Genomic DNA, 19,081 nt, shown 5'->3' on the forward strand with positions numbered 1-19,081 from the left:
CAGGAAAGCCTCCTTGTCCAGAGACACTAGGGCTGAATGTGCTCTCCTGGGTTGGGACCTCACAGAAGTCCCTGCTGGGATCAAGGGGTGTGAGAGCATCGGGCTCCGAGGAGGAGAAGGACTCGCAGAGCTCCCTGTTTGTCCTCTGTCCACAGCCCAGGCCCCTCTCTCTGTTTTCAGTCGTTCACCTCCTGCTGCATCGGCTCCGCTGGGCACCGGACAACGACCACCTCCACCCTCTACCCCCTGCCTTCCCACTCACCAGAGCTCACCTTCAGCGCCCACCCCTCACTCTGCCGCTCCCAGTCCTTCCCTGCCTCCCTGGGAACACATGCCTGGACACCCGGGTCTATCCAACCCCTCAGGGAAGGCCTGGTGTCCACGACAGCAGCAGGGAGCCAAGACATGGAGTGGGGGACACCAACCTCCCTGGAGGGACACCTGGGGTTGGTGTCCATATTCTGTGAAGCCCTGCAGCCGGCCCAGGTCAAAGTGCTGTTCTCGTCAGGTACATTTGGGGCTTCATGTGTGGCGTTCCCTGGGCAAGAGGGGAGTGCAGGAGCAATTTGGGGAGCCTACAGCTGGGTTAGTCATCTACATCTAGCAGGGGCCTGGCCCCAGTGGATAACAGGGAAGGGATCATAGAATCAAGGGAGTCATTCTTGGGTACCACACGGGCACGTGGCTGTGGCTATGCCTTGAGATTGGCACTGCTGGGTGCTGCCTCCTCCCAGCCTCAGAGGTGAGAGCGAGTCCAGCCCATGCTGTGACTTGGGGACGCCATTAAGGCACTGCTGGGGTCCTGTCTTCCAGTGAGTTTTCATGGCGGAGATGGGGCCTGAGCAAGTCTCCCCAGCCTCAGTCTGCACCACGCAGCTCATTCTGTTCCCTGCACCTCTTTTGCTGCCTGGGGCTCACATGGCAGGAAATGGTAGGGAGTGGTGCTTAGGATGTGGTCATGCTGGAGATGCTGATCTGTGCACACAGGCAAGTGGTGCTGAGTCAGGGAAGACAGCTGCACAGGCAGCTGGGACAGCCCCTCTGCAGCCGGGGATGGGGGGACAGGAATGCCACCTGTCTAGTCAAGTAGAAATGAAGGTCTTAGGAGCTAGCAAGGGTTGGACTAGGAGGAAGACTGCGTGCTTCCATCCTGGGGCTGGGAGCACCCCAGTGGTGGCAAGACCTCCGGAGGCTTAGTCCCTCCGTCAGCGCTGCTGGGGTGGCATGGCTCCCTCACTGCCCACATGCCAGGCTGCAGCGACCTTGTCCATATCTTGTCCACATCACTCACTGACCCTCTTCTCTCTCTCCTCCCCACAGGTCCCAATGTCACATCTCCATTCAAGCCTGAAAGCGACTTCTTAGAGCTCAGCAGCAAGCTGCTGCTCTTCTACACCCCCCAGGTAAGAAGGGACCCTCCCCAGGGTTCTGTCTGCAGCGCAGGACTGGCATGAGTGCCATCCCCCCAGGGCATGCAGTGGGTCTGCAGGATGGAGCCTGTATGGACATGGCAGGGAGGGAGCCTGTGCTGTCTTTAAAGCAGTTGCAGTGGGCCTGGAGAGCTCCCTGGGTTGGGGAAGCTGTGTTGTAGTAGCACAGCCAGATGGTGCTGCCTTGCCAGCTGTGTAGTGGGGCTGGGGGTTTGCCCAGGTATAGACAGGGTGGTGGGTGTATGGGAACCAGCTCTGAAGGGCAGTACCAGCGGTCTCTGCTGCCCTGTCCCATTGTGGCAGTAAAGGGCTTTAAGTAGCTCTAGTGCCTTCCCCATGAGGGGATCACAGGTCCTTCAGTCTGTCTGTGTGAGGACTGGCCAGGGGGAATGGCAGAGGTCCAGTGTGGATGGGAAGCGGCTGGGACCTTCCCCCTCGCTATGAGCTTAGCCGGGGCCTCAGGAGAGTCTGCAGACATGGAGCCTCTAGGCATTGGGACATCACCAGTGACTCCTGCAATGGCTCAGCCTCCCTCCAAGGCTTGTGATCCCCCCACTTCAGTGGGCAGGGAGAGCTTAGCTCAGGGGAAGTGCCGTGGCCACCTCTGAGGGGGCTGCTCTTAAACAGATGCTAACTCCCTTGCGTCATTGTCCCCAGGGTCACACCTGCCTGGCCTTGCTAATGCAGATGGCCTAGCTTAGATCTGAGCTGCTGTGACCCTGTCAGGTGCAGGCTGGCCCCTCAGGGTGGCTGGAGCTGGCTTTCCCCGTCTTTATGTAAAGGGGAAGTGGAGTCTGCCACAGGGGCTTTGCTTTATGCTTAAAGCTGGGCATGCAAACTTGGATCTGATGGGTACAGACTCACCCACTGACTGTGCAGGGAGGGAGATGCAGCATGGCTGAGGGACTTCTAGCCACATCAGAGCACCCAGTGCTATAGACCTGGCCCTCTGGGAGGGTGTTCCTTGTACTGGATCCCTCCAGCAGCCCCAGTGCTGCCCAGTAACAAAGACTGCACAGGATATCAGATGTCCCAGGCTCTCCTGATGATGTGTGGAGTGAAACCATTGTCTGAATACATGGCCTTTGCCACAGAGGAGTTCAGTCCTGTGCCAGGTGCCATCTGTGCCCTCAGGAGTGGGCAGTCCCTGCTGGAAGTTGAACACACAGGACAGTGAGATCATCCCAGTTGCACAAATGGAAACGGAGGCAGCAATGAAGTGAGCTGCCCTTCTAGCAGGCTTGCTGCAGGGCTAGGAGGTGGACCCAAGCTTACTTTCTTATCCTTTTCCAAGCTGGATGGCTCACACGGGGGCTAGGGGATTGGAATGGTCTGGGCATCTCTGTCACAGGCACTAAAGTAGCTTTGTATTTCCCCTTCCACAGGCCTGCAAAAATAACATCTGCCTGGATCTTTCTCCAAACCACTTTTTTGATGGGCGGCTGACTGGGCACAAGGTGGTGAACTGGGATGTCAAGGTAGGGTTCTGGCTTGTGCCCTGACGTGGGCATGGGAGCAAAGAGAGTTAGACTGCAGGAAGTTAGTGCAGGACTGTCTGAGGCCTGGGGCATGTAGCAGCTTTACACTGGAGTAATCAGCATTACCTTGAGGTAGGTAAAAGTGGGTAAACAGAACAGATTCCAATAATGTTACCCAGTAGGTAGGTGCTAAGGTAAGACATATGACAGGTGCTGAAGGTAAGAAATAGAGTCTCCTGGCAGTCTCTCACTGGTAACTGTGCACCATTAGCATAGCCAGGGGAGGATGGAGGGTCTTCTGTGTAGTGCCTGGGTCTTAGACAGGGCCCTGCCTCTCTGTCTCTGCAGGATGTTGTCAACTGCATTGGGGGCATGGGGGTGCTTCTGCCACTGCTGGAGCAAGTGGCAGCTAAGAAGAAGGAAACTGAAGAGAACCAGGAAACACATGACCTGGTTGGTCCAGAGTTGACATCTTCCAGGAATGCCCAGGGCATGCTCATCCCCCTCGGGAAGTCCTCGGGTAAGCAAAGCATGCGGGGGGCCTTGGCCAGTGTGGGAGGTAGCAGGACATGTTCCTGCTTATCCACAGGAAGGCCAATTCTTTTGCATGCCCATGGAAGCGCCTGAGATGCTCAAGGGCTTGGCGACCTTATCACCTGCCCAACTGGACATTGGGCAGCAGGGCCCTCTGTGCCCTGGGAAATCAGATGGGTTCCAGCTGAACATGCCCAGTTGGCTGACTTCATCTCATTCCCTCTGGCAGAGGGCAGGCTGGAGAGGAACAGCGTGGCTGCCTTCCTGCTGCTAGTGAAGAACTTCATCCGCCGCCACCCCGTGAACCAGGAGAGCTTAGTGCAGTGCCACGGGCCAGCGATCATCGGAGCCCTGCTGCAGAAGGTAAGAGATTTCCACCCACCGGGTTCATTGGCCTCCTAGGGCCTCTAGGCAGTGGAAACAGGTCATGGCCTGGTGCTTGGGCCTGCAAAAGTAATATGCAAAAAGCCAAACCCATGCAATGTTGTGTGCAAGCCATTGGCAGGAGTGCCTCTGCGGCATCTTAGCTTCCAGTCCTCCCAATAGGATGTCTACTTGAGAGTGGCTAAGAGCCATAGCCTAAGCCTGTCCACTGGGAGGTGGTGGGTTGAGGGAGAGGATATTATTTTACATATGTAATACAGGTGCATTGAGATTATGCAAACACATGCATGCGCATGCGCATGCACTTATATATACCCTTGCACCCCTGTGGTGGAATTCATTTTCTCCCATCACCCAAGACATCAAATTGAAGCCATGTGTAGCAGGCTCACTTGTCAACCACAAAACTTATAACATTCCTAGTGATCGGCTAAACCTGCCGGCCCTGAGGCAGGGCATTTTTCTGCTCCCAGCCACGCTGGCTGCTGAAGCTGTTACGCAAATTCTGCTGCACAGTGTGGACAATGGGACTGAGCAGTTTCATGGGTCGATTGCATCTGCCAGTGCCCTGAATAGCAAAGTAACAAGCCTTGATGAGGAACAAACTTCCAGGCAGGGACTGAGGGCATCTCATTAAGCACAAAAGAATGAGCCTCAATGAGCTGTGAACAGATGAGCCACACTTCCAGCACAAACCAGCCAAGCATCTTAAATCGGTATAAGCAGTGCCATTAATATAGACATCAAAAGGGCTTGGGGAATGCCTGGGTTCACTGGCCACCTGCATTATCCATGAGTGACTTAGGCTGCTTATACCAAAAAGGGTTAAACAGTAGTACTTGCAGTTGGGGGAGCAAGTGTCTTTTCCAGCAATAAGTTCTGATGCAGGTCCCCTTCATATAACCCAAGGGCTTTGAAGCCTTCAAGTCCCAGAAAGCACTGTGCCTCTGCCTGTGAAATGGGCATGGCACTCCCTCCCAGCTCTTCTGCCTTGCCCTTGCCAGGTCTCCAGCCTGATGATGGACATGAATGTGCTGATGGCATCTGAGGTCCTGATGGAACAGGTAGCCTGTGAGAGCAATGGCCTCTTGCTGCATCTCCTTTACCAGTACCTACTCTTCGATTTCCGCATCTGGAGAAACAGCGACTTTGCCGTCCGCTTGGGTAAGGGGCTAAAGCTTGGGGTCTGCTCCATTGCTGGGCTTTAATCCCAGCAGCTCTCAGAGGTGCCTTCTGGTGGAGATTTGCCAGCCAGAGAATTTGCTCTGCCATGCCCTTCCGTCCTTTCAAATATGGTAAGTTCATTCATGTTCCAAACATGTCTTTTTATCCCTCTCTCCTCCTCGTCCTGTTCGCAGGTCATATTCAGTATTTATCCAGGATCCTCAAGGACCACAAGCAGAGAATCCACAAGAAGTATGGGGTGCAGTACATCCTTGACTCCATTAGGACACACTACGGGTGAGTTAGAGGAACAAACGCTGCTTCTGTCTTGCCGGGCCATGCCAGCATGAGCCAAGGTAGCCTCTTCAATGCTTTTGGAGCTGAGGAAGAGGAAATGTCTTGGAGCAGCCTGTGAAAGGATCTCCCTGGCTCCTGGGAAGATGGCTGTCTCAAGGTCACCCTGCTCCAGAGCCTCTCAATACCTTGTCCTTGTTCAGTGCCTGTTCATGACCCTGGGAGCTGTAGGAAAAGATTGTGTCAATGGCTCTCAGTGCTGCTCCAAGGGCTGGATTACAACAGGCTCTAAGGAAGCCCCCTCTGGTCCATACTCCCTCCCTCTCCACTGGTGCCCCACATCAGAGCCCTGCCACCTCCTCTCCCAGCATTTCTTCCCAGGGATTCTGGGTTCCTGCAGCCTGTGAGCTATCATCACCCCTAGCCCCATCAGACCCATTCCCAAACTGCTATCTGCCACCCTGGCTCCATCTTCCCAGCAGGAGGCAGTCTGCTCAGTGGCAGTGCCTACAGCCTGCACATGTCATGTATATTGTCCCCTCCCCTCTCCCAGCGCTCGCAGAGAGAAGCCGATCCCAGCAGATGACATCAAGACAGTGCAGACATCCCTGTTCAGCCTGGTGAAGGACTTCCTCTCCCGGAACTTCTCTGCTGACGAGATGCAAAGCGCCCTAAACTACCTGGCTGGAGTCCACGACGAGCACCAGGTGTGAGAGCAGACAGGGAGCCAGGGAGGCCTGTCACTCATGCATTGCAATGGGACTTGGGGCCAAGGATTGAACGTGGATCTCCCATCACAGGCTTCTTGTGCATCTCTGGGGGAGCCCCTGGGCCCAGCTCCACAAAGGGAGTCAGTGGGGATCTGTGCCAAAGTGGCTTGTCCCAGGTCATACCAGTGAAGTCACGTTGGTCCACCCCATCAGGTGTTCCTGTTCAGCCCCTAATCCCCTTGCGGGTCTTGGCTTTAGCTTTTCTATCCCTTCTTTCCCCCTCGTTAAGACAGGGATAACAAGGCTTCTTATGTTCTGGTGGTGAGACAGCAGTGTGCTTGGGGTGGGAGCTGCAGCTCCCTGTGGATTTGTGCTGCCCCCAGCACATGTGCCCTGCTCTTGGCTGGAGCCTGTCAGCACCGCTGTGCTACAGAGGCTGAATCAGAGTAGAGGTGAAGGCAGGGCCACGAGGTGTCCCTAAACAGCTAAAACAAATAAGGATCACAGCTTTTCCTTATGTGGAGCAAGGCACAGAGCTCACCCTGTGCGAGGTGGGAACAACTTTCCTGCCCAAGCCTCAGCATCTTCCAGCTCTGCAGCTTGGACTTTGAGAGCCAGGATGTATTTGTAGCACCCCACAGTGACTGATGTGAGAGTCCCAGAGGGTCCAGACATGACCCCAGCTCCCTCTCTTCTATAGCTGTGCTTGGGTAGCTGGAGTAAAACCACACTGTCATCTGCATGTGAGTCCATACAGGGAATGAGCAGATTTCTTGGTCCTAAAGCTATGCCACCTGCATAGGTGGATCTAGGATTTTGAAAATGGGCATGCAGATGGTATGGCACAAAATTGCATGCAACACAACAGTATTTTTCTGCAGTTAAAGAATAAATAGAAGCTTTACTAATATGCTGGGGGACCAGCTCTATATTATTTAATTTAAGACCGAAGCAAGAAGAAATTATAGCTATTGGAATGTGCACTGATTGGCTAGATTATAAAGTTTAAAAAGACACAACAAACTAGACAAATAATAGTCAAAATAATCAAAAGGTTGTGCCATTAGTCTTACAGCCATTCTAGTTAAATGTACATTTCTTATTCAGATTCATAAAACAAAAATGTCACCTTCTTGAGCACTTTGACAATACTTCCAATACTTCACAATCTGCAGGGCTGTGAAATAAAAGAGACGCGTTACCAAGGATGGCTAATAGTATCATTGCAAAAGAAAGGACAGTTTGAGTAGTGGAACAGCAAGACCATTAGAAACATCTGTGGAGCGGAGAGAGATTAGGAGGAATCAGGGAGATGATAGTGAGCCGTGAAGTCAGTCGTCTGTCGCTATTGCCTGGTTACAAATGTTGCTGCCCTTCCCAGGCAGTTCCTTTTAGACTTTGGGTGGAACAGGGATCAAAGGGATGTGCAACTGCACCAGTGCACCCCCCTGGATCCACCCTGCCCATGTGGTCCCCTTGTATATCACGGGTGGTTGGTTTGGAGAGCCCAGCCTTTTTCTGCTTGGCAAATAAGGAATAGTCCTGGCTGCATCTTGAAGTGCAGATAAAGGAAAGCCTGGCCCCAGGTTTATGGAGCTGCTGTTGTTTGGACTGTTTCTCTGAGGCGGTGAGAAGACATGTGTAATGGGGTCTGCTGTTGCAGGTGTCTGGGGCTCTGGAGGTGATCCATGGCTTGCTGAAGGGGGCACCCTCTCAGGACCAGCTCTACGCCTTTCTCTTTGAAACTGGCAACGTGGAGGTCTTCTTCTCACTGCTCATCCAGAAGAAGTTCTCAGATGATGTGCGGGAGAGAGTCTTCAAGGTGAGAAATAGGCATCCCTCCCTAAAACCCACCGTGCTATCTTCTCCCAGAGCTGCGATGTTCTCCGAGTCCCTTAGGACTCCACCAGACAGCCAAGAGCTGCCCCAAAGACCTGAACCCACTAACACTGATGGTCTCCACCACTCAGATCCTGTACAAGATGCTGAAGTACGAAAAGGTTCACGAGCGCAGCAGGCACCGCCTGAAGCTGAAGGACATCGGCTACGAAGGGCTCATCGCGAGTCTGAACGATGTGCCAGTCTCTATGTTGCTCTTCCGCTGCCTCCTGGAGCAGGTCCTAGGATCAGGTACTGCCAACATGACCAGGACGCAGCTTCACTCCACTTACCATGCCAAGGGAGAGCACAGCGGCTGCGTCGCTAACGGGAGAAAGAAACCCAGACCCTCTCCCACCTGCTGGGGCAGATAATGCGCTGACAGATTCTGTTTCACCCTGCTCAAGACCTGAAGAAACATGAGCTCGTCTGCTTTTGCAGCATGCCTGCATCTCAGCATCCAGGCAAAGTCCTCAAAAGCTGTTAGGGAGAGGTGGAGAAGGACCACCCCCTGCCCCAAATATTGGGTTAGCTGTTATTCAGGGAGTCGAGCAGGAGGGAATAAAACTGTGCTTAGGCCTCTGAGCAACACCTAGGTGCCTCATAGGCGGAATAGGATCTGGCCTCTGGGTTTGGAGTCCAGGAGACGCATTGTCCCATTCATCCTTCTATAGAATTCAAATCTGGGACCTCCTTAACGTATGTAGGTGATGGGGACTGTCCAGCCTGGGGCACATTGTTGGTGGCTATGCTTCCAGCTGCTGAGGCAGGCTGTGAGTGCATGCCCATGGCTGAGGCTCTATCCAAGATCATTGGGTGCCCTTACCTCAGGGCCCTGTGCCACGTTTGCCTTTGTGCTTCTCCTCCCACAGACTCTCCCAACTACAAGGACCTGGTGGCCGTGGTCTACCTGTCCCACCGGGCCGAGCTGACAGTCAGGCTGGACATCTGCCGGAAGGTGAGCAGAGCCAGCAGAGCAGGCATCCCCTTCAGAGCCCTGAGTGGGAACCCAGGTTCAGCCAGCATCGTGGTCTGCTCCGTCATGCTACAACAGTGGGACCTTCAGGAAAGCTCCCTCTGTTTAGAGCCCATGCTGGGCTCAAACCCAGGCCCCCTGGTGCCTATACGCCCTTCTCCAGCCAGTCTCCTTGAACCCTGGCAGTGCCTATCCGTGTCCCACATGGGCCTTGGCAGAAGGTGGTTGCTTGGGTAGAAGGAATATGCTGAGATCAGGGACACAGCACTTGGGGAACAGTCATCTGCCCCCAATCTTTTGGCCCTAGTTAGCCTATTTCTGGCTCTCTGAGAATGATTGATTGGATTATGGAGACTGAGTGCCCATCCTGTCCTCTTGGGTTGGAGCTGGGGCATGTAGGCAGGGCAGTAGCATGGGAAACCATCTATGGCCCTTGTCCTGTGGACAGAGAGAGAGTCTCCACAGTGAAGCAAAGGATGAATTGCATCCCCTTACCCCCATGTCTGAGTTGTGACCCTGGATGTGAGGTGTTCCTGGGCAGCACTTCTCAGAAGAGCAGCAGGGTCAACCTTGACTCTCTTGCATCTTTCCATGATTGGACTCTGGGCAAGGGGTTGGGATGAGAGAGTCACCTTCCCACAAGCCCCTTTCAGGCAGGTAGTGTGCTGCGAGCAGCCATGCCAGCTACAACAGGGAGCAGCAGTACTTCACCAGGTGTGGGGAGGCGGTGGACTGGCAGGAGGAGGGACTGCAGAGCTGGCCAAGAGCTGGGTCTGTGCTTTCAGCCTTCCCTTAACGCTGTTCTTTGCTCTCGGAGTCATCCCCAGCTGACCCAGAGCAGGCCACTTTGCATCCTCATTCATTCTTCCATGTCATGGGCTGCTAAGTTGGGTGATGTCGGTGATGGCCTCTGGGGACTGCAGCCAGCTCCTCTCCCGGTGGTCCTTCCCACCTGCCCCAGCTAGTTCTCAGGACAGGGTCAGTAATGTGCTCTGTTCCTCTCCCCTCCTGCCCTGCAGCTATTCCACCTCATCTACTCCCAGCAAGACATGGTGAGGCAGCTGGCAAAGCTGGTAGGTTGGCAGGACACGCTCACAAAGCTGTATGTCAAGGAGTCCTACGAATCCCGCCAGCACAGCCTGAGCAGCTCCGGCGGTGGGGGTTGCCTCGACCTCCTGAATGTCTCCGAGCCCCTGGGCAAGGACTTGGGTCCTGAGGCTGCAAAGGAGCTGCTGGACAGCATGGGGCCTGCCTCCACCGATCTGCAGGACCTGGACGTCTTCCTACCACTGGGCTTCGAGGCCTCAGACCAGGAGCTGTCCGAGGGGTTCTCGGACCACTCCATCTCCCCAGCTGGCCGAACCAAATCCTTCCACTCCTACAACTTCAAGTCCTTTGACTCGCTGGACCGCACCAGCCACTCTTCCTCCTCCAACACCATCGACATTCCTGGGCAGGGGGATGGGCCCCACATTGATGCCCTGCCATTTGATGGCATCTACCACCCACTCTCTCCTTTCTCCATGTCACCCTTTGACCTTGGCCTCGAACTGGGCAGCACCAGTTCCGTCACCACAGTAGAGAGTGGGAACCAGACCCCGGGGAGCCAGCCAGGGACCCCATCCCCGCTAGAGAATTTCAAGCCCTTCCCAGGGATGCAAGCTCGGAAGAGCTCCAGCCTCTCCAATGTGCTGGATGCGAGCAGCTACCAGGAGACGCTGCCCAGCGATGACATCTCCAACACCAGTAACCCCCAGGTGAGTTCAGGGCAGGCAAAGAAGCACCCCCTGCCCCTGCCCGTGCCCAAGCCCTTGGGTGAGAGTGTATGGTGGCGGGTTGCTACAAGAAGATGTATGCTGTGAGCTGCCATCTGCAGTTGGGAGTCGTGCATCCCTCAGGTGCTGGGTGGCACCTAGGAAGTGAGTCTGCCAGCCCAGCTCGGAGTTACCACAGAGCACCTGGTGCTCCTCACTCCTACCCCATCGCCCCCCTGCTGTTCAGCCCTGGATTCCAATACTGAGCTCTGCTGCTGGACCTTGGTCTTAACCCACAGGTCCCCCTCAGCTACCCAAATCCTGGGCTCCCCGTGGGCCCTTTCTTCACCATCCCATACCTCCTCAAGCGCCATTCAGGTCACACAAGTCCTTGGTGTTACCTCTCAAACACCATTCAGCTCACGTGTGTCCTTGGTTTTCCCTCTCAAACACCGTTTAGCTCATGTGACCTTGGTTTTTGTTCTCAAGCACCATTCAACTCACATGTGTCCTTGGCCTTCACTCTCAAGCACTGGTCAGCCCATACAGGTCCTTGGTTTTCCCTCTCAGTTCATGTGACCTTCATCTTGCCCCCCCCCCAGCAAACACCTGAGGAGGAGCTGTGCAACCTGCTGACCAACATCATCTTCTCAGTGACTTGGCGTGGGGTAGAGGGCTGGGACGATGCAGCCTGGAAGGAGCGTGGGCAGGTCTTCTCAGTCCTCACCAAGCTGGGGACGGCCTGCGAGCTGGTGCGCCCGCCCGATGAAATCAAGCGCAGGTGGGTGCTGGCAAAACACCAGGGTGCGGGAGCCAAGGGGGCGAGCTCATTCAGGGGCTGTATCAGAGCAAAATGGCTGCTGGCATGCAGATGTCCTGTGCAAATGAGGCACCAGTAACACCAGAGCCTGTTCTGCACATTGACCAGCAAATGCCCCATTCTCAGCTCTGCCATCACAGACAACTCATTGCTACCTTAGGCCTGGACTGCCCACTCAGCTGAGCCAGCGCCTTTCAGCTATCCCAGCCTGGCCCCCCAGGCTTGTCCCTGGCATCACGTGGCGTTCAGCCAAGCCATTACCCACATGTCTCTCTTGCAGCCTCCTCGAGATGATGCTGGAGTCGGCCTTCACGGACCTCAAGGAATTAGCCCCAGCAGCTTTGCCCAGCCTCACCCAGAATGCACTAAAGTTGCTGCGGCTTCTCCAGGATTTCCTGTTCTCCGAGGGACACAACAACCAGGCCCTGTGGAGCGAGAAGGTGTGTGCCACTGATTGCCCACTTACGCCTGTGGCAGAGTGATGGTCTCTAAGTAGTTTTTGCTTGAATGTGGGGGATGAAGTGGGGTCTCTGATGTAGCTGTGGGGTCCAGGAGGCTGTGGAGTGGAGCTTGGAGAGCTCCACAGGTTCAGGCACTCAGAGCGTCACCAAGGGATATGTCCAGGTTGCAAACTGAGACTGTGACTAGGCAGAATATGGAGCATCGACACTCCCAGCTGCCTCAGAGCCAACGTGCCCAGGGTCTGAGAAGATGGATGGGAGAAGGGCAGGGGTTGCATCATTCCTGATGGGCTCTATCCTGTCCAGGACGATGTTATGGAGAGCTGTGCTTCTGTGGGTTTCCGGGGCTGATAGGACACAGATGGACATGGCTCCCTGCCGAGACGCTTCCCATTAGCATTCAATCTGGCCTGTCCTTTGTTAGCCTGTCCCCATTACTCCTCACTACAGCACCTTCAAATTTCACCCCCACCCTCTCTGCCTTCACCTCTCCTCTCCTGCATTGAGACATGGCCTTTCCAGGTCATAGTCTCCCTGAAGACAGAGACTCTCCCTTGACAAGGTCACTGTATAAATATCATGCTGTAGGGACCCAAGCTCTGTAGAGCCCTATATGGAAACACCTCCTTGTCCAACCATCCACCACCACTAGCTTTCTCTCCTGCCATGCAGGGGTCATCTCCCCTCAGAACTGCAGCTTTTCAGGGATCTCCTTCCAGCTAACCCCCCAGCCTTGACAATTCCTCTTCCCTTGCTCTGGCCAGAAGGAGAAGCATGCAGGCAACTGGGCTGGGCTGGGCTGGGCTGGGCTGGGCTGGGAAGTGCAGGCATCTACCAGCCTTTTTAGATGGCATCATTTAGCCTTTCTTACCCCTTTTGGTGGTGCAGATCTATGAAGGTATGAACAGCTTGCTGGACAAGCTGGGCGTGTGGTACCACCTGGCCAATGGGACCTCAGACCTGAAGGAGATGGCTCAGATCGGCCTGCATGTCCTCACTGGGTACATCATGCTGGAGGACACGCAGGTGGGTGGCTCCCCCAGTGACCCAGCGGGGAGTGTCATGACATTCTCAGACTAGCTAGTGTGTGACACCCTGAGGGCAGTCCAAGCTGGGCCAGGACGAAGGTATCGCCTCATGCCTCTTGGCACCCTTTAAAGAATTTGGCAGCATCCCAGAGTGCCCCAGCAGCCTGGTTGAGAATCCCTGGGGTACAACAATACTGCAGATCATATCACAGGACAGCGAGCCGTTGGGGTGGAGAATGACATTTTGAGCTTCGGGGCAGGGATTGGGCTATGAGAGGGGAAAGAGGCTGCCTTGTGGTGCAAGGGTTGGGGGTGGGATGCTGGAAGGGACCTGGCCTAGAATTGCAGTGAAGCAGGCATCAAGTAACACAACCTGCTGCACACTTTCCAGCTCCACTCTTTGGCCTATGTGAAGCTGCATAGCCTGCTCCAGACAGCCTCAGCCCCCAAGAAGGAGGAGGCCTGCTACCTGTTAGGAAAGCTGGAGATGCCCCTGCGGCGTTCGCTGCTATCCAAGGCGGAGACCTTCTCTTGGCTGGTGTCCATCATCCGGACACTGATGAACCAGTGCTACGACACCCTGCAGCTGCAGCACTTCCTGCCCTCGCTGCCCCCTACCAACGGCAGCCCCACCTTCTACGAGGACTTCCAGCTCTTCTGCACCACCCCCGAGTGGAGGACCTTCATAGAGAAGCACGTAGGTGCCACAAAGCGAGGGGACACTGACGGGAGGGAAGGGTGGAGTACAGCCCACCTCTGCCCCAAAGGTGCTGTGTGTGGCCTTAGGGAAGATGCTGAGAGGGACACACTCAACCCTGGAAGCCTGAACTTGGGCAGCTGAATCATGGCAGGAGGGGATGAGGCTCATGAGCAGGCAGAAAAAACGGAGCAGAGCTGAGCACAGGGGCTGGTGGTCACTCCTGGGGTCTGAGTGGTCTTAGAAGGGCTGAGAGCAAAGGAGAGAGGGGCCCTGGGCTAGAAGCCTGTCTCGAGCCTTGGGCTATAAAAGGGCAGAGTTGTGTGCGGGAGGAGCAGCTGGGCCTTCATCTGAGCTAAGGCCTGGGGTGCCTGAGTTCAGTCCCCAACTCTGACACTGACTGGACAGCAACCTTGGTCACGTCACTTAAGCCTTACATCATTACCCCCATTAGTAAGTGCTGTCAGGTGGGGGTGTAATATTTATCCGGCTCATAGGGAAGAGGGAGGAGGCACTGCTAAATAGCTCAGCCCTATTCAGGGATTGGGCTGAGGGAACACAGCTTTCTAACTGTGCTGTTTTATACACGGGGAAACTGAGGCACAGCCATGGTAGGACTCGGCCAGAGTCACTCGGCACATCCAGGTCTGAGCTAAGCACACCCCATCCTGTGCTTTCCCCTTGTGGGCACGCCTAAAGATACATGCTTCATCCACCCACCTGTCCCTTTCCAGCATCTGCTGCCATTGCTTAAGGTCTTCCCTCCCCCCTCACCTGGCAGGTGCAGCCCACAATGGCGCAGTTCGAAATGGACACGTTTGCCAAGAGCCACGACCACATGTCCAACTTCTGGAACTCCTGCTACGACGCCCTGATGAGCAGCTCCCTGCGCAGGGAGCAGGAGAAGGCAGAGAGCAGGAAGAAATTCCAGGTAGGCACCTGCTTGCCCAGACAGGACCCACTGAGGCCCAGCTCTCTCACACCCTGGGCCTGCTTTCAGACCTGACCCATGCCCTGTAGCCTCTGCCGTCCTTCCCGGAGACACCCAGAGGGTGCCCCTACCTCTTTCTGACCCTTGCACCCTGGTCTCTTGCTAGGAGCTGGTTCTGGAGCCAGTCCTGAAGCGCTCCAAGTATGAGAACATCCGGCACACCAATGTCCTGAAGCAGATCGCCAACCATCACAGCACTGTGCTGAAGCAGTGGAAGTCGCTGCGTCGCCTGCTTACCTCCCAGCGATCAGCATGGGCCACCCGGTGAGGGGAGGGCACTGGGAGAGGCTGGCTCAGGATAAGGCATGGGAGGGGAGCAATGTGTCTTGTTCACCATGATTCCTCCTCAGCTCAGGCCTTGAAGGCAGACCCTTGACAAGTGCGCTCAGACCTTTTGCAGTCCTGCCCAGTCCACCTAGGCTGCATTGTCCATTGCAGGGGGCCTGTTCTCCAGGTCCTGGTTATGGCAGGTACTGCCTGGCCTAGGAGGACTTTGTGGACACATCCTGCTTGCTCGGCGCTCTAAACCATGGCAGAAAATAGAGCCCAAGCCTTAGCCTCACCCCAGCTCCAAAGCCAGACATCCCCACATGATGAAACACTTGCTTCCAGAGATGGGATGCTTGACTCCCAGGCTTAGTGCAGTGTGTTTTCTTTGGGGGTGTAGGGTTGAACTTAGATGACTGCCACCTTCTCACGCTCTGCTTCCCACCCCACAGGGACTCGCCCCAGATGCACTGGAAGTTGTCGAGCGCTGAGACCTACTCACGAATGCGACTGAAGCTGGTGCCCAACTACAACTTTGACTGCCACCAAGAGGCAAGCGCTCTGCGGGACAACCTAGGTGAGAAGAGCCACGGCAAAGGGAGAGGGAAGAGCTTGTAGGGGCCCAGTGGGATCACTGCTGCAGCGTGGCTGCCATCCTGGAACTCTTCAGCCCACTGTAGCTGGCCAGGGTTGCAGATGCCTTGAGCAGCCACAGGAAGGTAGCACTGGGGGGGCAGTCTACCATGGATTTCATAATGGGGTGGGGAGCAGTGGGGAGCCTAGGAGGGGAGGGGAGGGACAGTGGGACGTGGCCTTTTGTCCACATGTTGGGAACATGCCCAGACTGGGGAAGCTGAGGGCAGGTGGAGGGTCCCAGGGCCCCATTTGCTCACTGCCTCCTTACGACTTCAGGTGCAGATCATCTGCAGACCTCTGCCGAGTCTCTCCCGCTAGCGGTGGCCAAGGAGGCGAAGGTGAGCGAGCTGGAGGATGACCAGCTGGCAGAGGAAGACCTCGCCATCCTGGACAACCAGTGAGTCCCTCCCACCACCGTCACTGGCTCCATGGAGCCAGGTCCCCTCCCTGTCACTGGGAGGAACTGGGTATCTCATTGCAGGCCTGCTTATGGGCCTCAGTGCTGCCTTGCATCGTGGTCTCAAATGTGGGACAGGGTGTGGGCAGTGCAGCTTGTTCAGGCCTTCAGGTCACTCGAGCCCTCAAGCTATGACAGCCTTTGAGCCAAGACTGTCACAGGTGGGATTTGAACCAGCAGCCTTTAGGTGGCAGGTTCTCTGGGGCAGAGACCTTGTCCAGCCACGTCTAGCTCAGTAGGACTTCAGACCTGAGAAGCAGTACTACCCTCTGCTTGGGTGCTAGCAAGGTGGTTGCCCCTGCTGAAGGGGGAGAACCTGGGCAAGCCCCTCATGGTACCCAGCAGCCCTCTTTAGATCAGTCAAGTTAGGACTCTTCCACCCTGGTGCTTGGTGGGAGCTTGGGCTGCGTGGAGGGAGAGCTGGCAAGCTTGCCTGAGGGTGACTTGGAGCTGCCACCCTTGGCAAGGGCTGCTGTGATGGCTGAGACTGGCACCCAGCTTCAGATCAACTCATTCGCTCTCCTGGGTCACGGTAAGGGCTGGACTATAAGTGGTAAGGGGAGCCCAAGGCCAGGCAGACCCACTAACCCCCTGCCCTGCTTCCCTTTCCAGCACTGAGCCCAAGGAGCAGAGCCAGAGGGAGAAACTGGTTATCTCGGAGGACTGCGAGCTCATCACCACGGTGGCCGTGATCCAGGGCCGGCTGGAAGTCACCACACAGCACATCTACTTCTACGACGGCAGCAGTGAGAAGGAGGAGACCGAGGAAGGTAGCACAACCCGCTCTGAGTTGCCCCAAGACCCTCTCCATTAAAATGCTGGGTCTCACTTATAGCCTGAATTTGGCATCACCAGCTACTGGCTCTTGTTCTGGCTTTGCTTGCCGGACAGAAGAGTCTTGTATCATCCATTGTCTGTTCCCCAAAGAGCTTTGGGTGGGGATCAAATGACCTGTTAATCTTCCCTCCAGTACCCATCATAGATTGAGCTCCCTGAGCCCCTCACTGTGAGGCTGGTGTTTCAGTCCTTTCCCAAGGCAACACAAGGATGCAGTGGCAGAACCAGTTATACAAGCCTAATCCCTCTGGGCCCAGGTCTCCTGAGCCCCCAGCCAGTGCCTTAGCCACAGGTCTGTTGTGTTTTCGGTGGGGTTACTCCTGGGGATAATGCTGGTGGTAGGTTCCAGGAGACAGGACCCTGTGTTCCTGAAATCTGTCTCCTTCATGTCATGGTGGATTGGTGCCTGGATGACAGGCTGGTCAGCAGTGTTTGTACTGTAGGGATGTAGGCTGTCCTCACTGTACCATACACATAGGAGCACAGGGCTAGAAGGGGCCTGCTGGGCCCCATCCAGCCTTCTCCAGGCAGAGGCAGCCCTTTAGCCAGAGGGTCCCCAAAACTGCCCACTCCACTCAGGCTACAGCCACCAAACACCCTCTAAAAACCCCTGCAATGTGCCACAAGCCAAAAGCAGGGGAGGCAAGGGCAGCACCAGTGCTTTGGTCACCGTGACGGCAGGGATTAGGTTTACATCAGCAAGCCCCATGCTGCAGAGAAAGCAGCAGCCAGTCTGACCCAGGGAAAAATCCTTCCTGCCCCCACATCTGGTTTGGCCTCAAGCATAGGAGCAAGACCCACCAGCCAGGCCATGTTAGGAGCATGGGTCAGACCCCCAGCTCTAGCCCTGGTCAGGGTCAGGGGCAGTGCAGACACAGGTGACGAGAAAGAGTGATGGCTCTGCTGCTTTCTGCCCTTCCCCCAGGGATCGGCTACGACTTCAAGCGCCCCTTGTCCCACCTCCGGGAGGTGCATCTCCGCCGCTATAACCTCCGCCGCTCAGCACTGGAGTTCTTCTTCATTGACCAGGGCAACTACTTTGTCAACTTCAAGAAAAAGGTCAGAACCTGCTCCTGCCTCTACCGTCCTCAAAATGGGGCTCCCTGGGTATCCTCCCTTCCCTTAGTGATGTGGAAGCATAGTTGGGGGCATAGTTTGGGCATCAGCATAGGGATGGGAGACACCCTGCTCCTGTTGGGGCCATCAGAGGGGTCCTGGTGGTCAGTAGAGCACCTGCAGCACATTAGCACAGTCCTGGGCAGGTCTCCCTTTGAGGGATTGTGTGCTGGCTCCCTGTGTTCCCTAAATCAGACAAGGGGTTTTGGAGGGTTCCTTGCAATACGTTGAGACAGGAGTCCATTGTGCAAAACGGTAAGCCCATGGCACTGGGTGAAGTGCCCCTTCCTATGGAGTTTCTCCTCTGGGATGGGCAACAAGATGGTGTCCGGTTGGTGTGTGACCCTGGCACTTCCCATTCTCCCTGTCCCCATCATCCATCAGATATGAGACAATGGGCATCTTTCCCTTCTCCCGTCTCCCAGCTGGGTGCTGGTCTCCACAGTTCTCTCTGTCTGTCTGTGCCCACAGTTCCTCCCTCCTTCTACCCCCGTCACTGTGTGTTCCCCCAGGCCGCTGAACCTTAATGCTACCTTCAGCCTCCTAGACCTGTCAGATCCTGTCCATGTCAGCTAATGACAGTGTGAGCCAGGACTCCTTCCACCACCTACCCCCACCCCACCTCTGCTTCCTAGCCCAGCTCCTTCTGTCCCCTGACTTAAGTCCAGGGAAGGGTGTTGTCGTGCCAGGACACCTGGGTTCTGTGGGATTCCTGGACACAAAATCATAGAAAATGAGGGTTGGACAGGACCTCAGGAGGGACCCTCTGCTCCAAGCAGGACCATCCCCAACAAGACCATCCCAGCCAAGGCTTTGTCAAGTCAGGCCTTAAAAACCGCCAAGGACAGAGATTGCACCACTTCTCTAGGGAACCTGTTCTAGTGTTTCATCACCCTTCTAGTGAGAAAGTGTTTCCTAATATCCAACCTCAACTTCCCTTGCTGCAGCTTGAGCCCATTGCTGCTCGTCCTGTCGTCTGCCCCCGCCAAGATTAGTCCAGCTCCGTCCTCTTTGCAACCCCCCTGCGGGGATTTGAAGGCTGCTATTCAATCCCCCTTGGTCGTATCTTCACCAGCCTTTCCTGTCCCCCAGCTCCCCAACCATTTTTGTTGCTGTGAGGGAGTGGGGCCTAGGAGCGGCCGTGAACTCCCTAGCGCCCCCTACTGTCA

At 55.6% G+C, this 19,081-nt stretch overlaps 1 protein-coding gene across 2 annotated transcripts in view; it reads left to right on the plus strand.

The window, feature by feature from the left end:
- Window positions 1-19,081, plus strand: part of NBEAL2 (neurobeachin like 2) — a 91,102-nt gene that overhangs the window by 50,118 nt on the left and 21,903 nt on the right. For both annotated transcript variants that reach the window (XM_019529766.1, XM_019529772.1), the window contains 22 exons: window positions 181-508; window positions 1,321-1,403; window positions 2,816-2,908; window positions 3,257-3,428; window positions 3,672-3,805; window positions 4,831-4,990; window positions 5,185-5,287; window positions 5,838-5,991; window positions 7,658-7,816; window positions 7,965-8,124; window positions 8,745-8,830; window positions 9,868-10,605; window positions 11,205-11,383; window positions 11,703-11,862; window positions 12,772-12,909; window positions 13,303-13,608; window positions 14,390-14,539; window positions 14,706-14,863; window positions 15,319-15,443; window positions 15,779-15,899; window positions 16,572-16,729; window positions 17,722-17,855. In XM_019529766.1, coding sequence (XP_019385311.1) covers window positions 181-508; window positions 1,321-1,403; window positions 2,816-2,908; window positions 3,257-3,428; window positions 3,672-3,805; window positions 4,831-4,990; window positions 5,185-5,287; window positions 5,838-5,991; window positions 7,658-7,816; window positions 7,965-8,124; window positions 8,745-8,830; window positions 9,868-10,605; window positions 11,205-11,383; window positions 11,703-11,862; window positions 12,772-12,909; window positions 13,303-13,608; window positions 14,390-14,539; window positions 14,706-14,863; window positions 15,319-15,443; window positions 15,779-15,899; window positions 16,572-16,729; window positions 17,722-17,855 — 3,999 coding nt within the window. The remainder of the gene's footprint in view (window positions 1-180; window positions 509-1,320; window positions 1,404-2,815; window positions 2,909-3,256; window positions 3,429-3,671; window positions 3,806-4,830; window positions 4,991-5,184; window positions 5,288-5,837; window positions 5,992-7,657; window positions 7,817-7,964; window positions 8,125-8,744; window positions 8,831-9,867; window positions 10,606-11,204; window positions 11,384-11,702; window positions 11,863-12,771; window positions 12,910-13,302; window positions 13,609-14,389; window positions 14,540-14,705; window positions 14,864-15,318; window positions 15,444-15,778; window positions 15,900-16,571; window positions 16,730-17,721; window positions 17,856-19,081) is intronic.

The sequence above is a fragment of the Crocodylus porosus genome, unplaced genomic scaffold (assembly GCF_001723895.1).
Source record: "Crocodylus porosus isolate Cpor-Errol unplaced genomic scaffold, CroPor_comp1, whole genome shotgun sequence".
Classification (NCBI taxonomy): Eukaryota; Metazoa; Chordata; order Crocodylia; family Crocodylidae; genus Crocodylus; species Crocodylus porosus.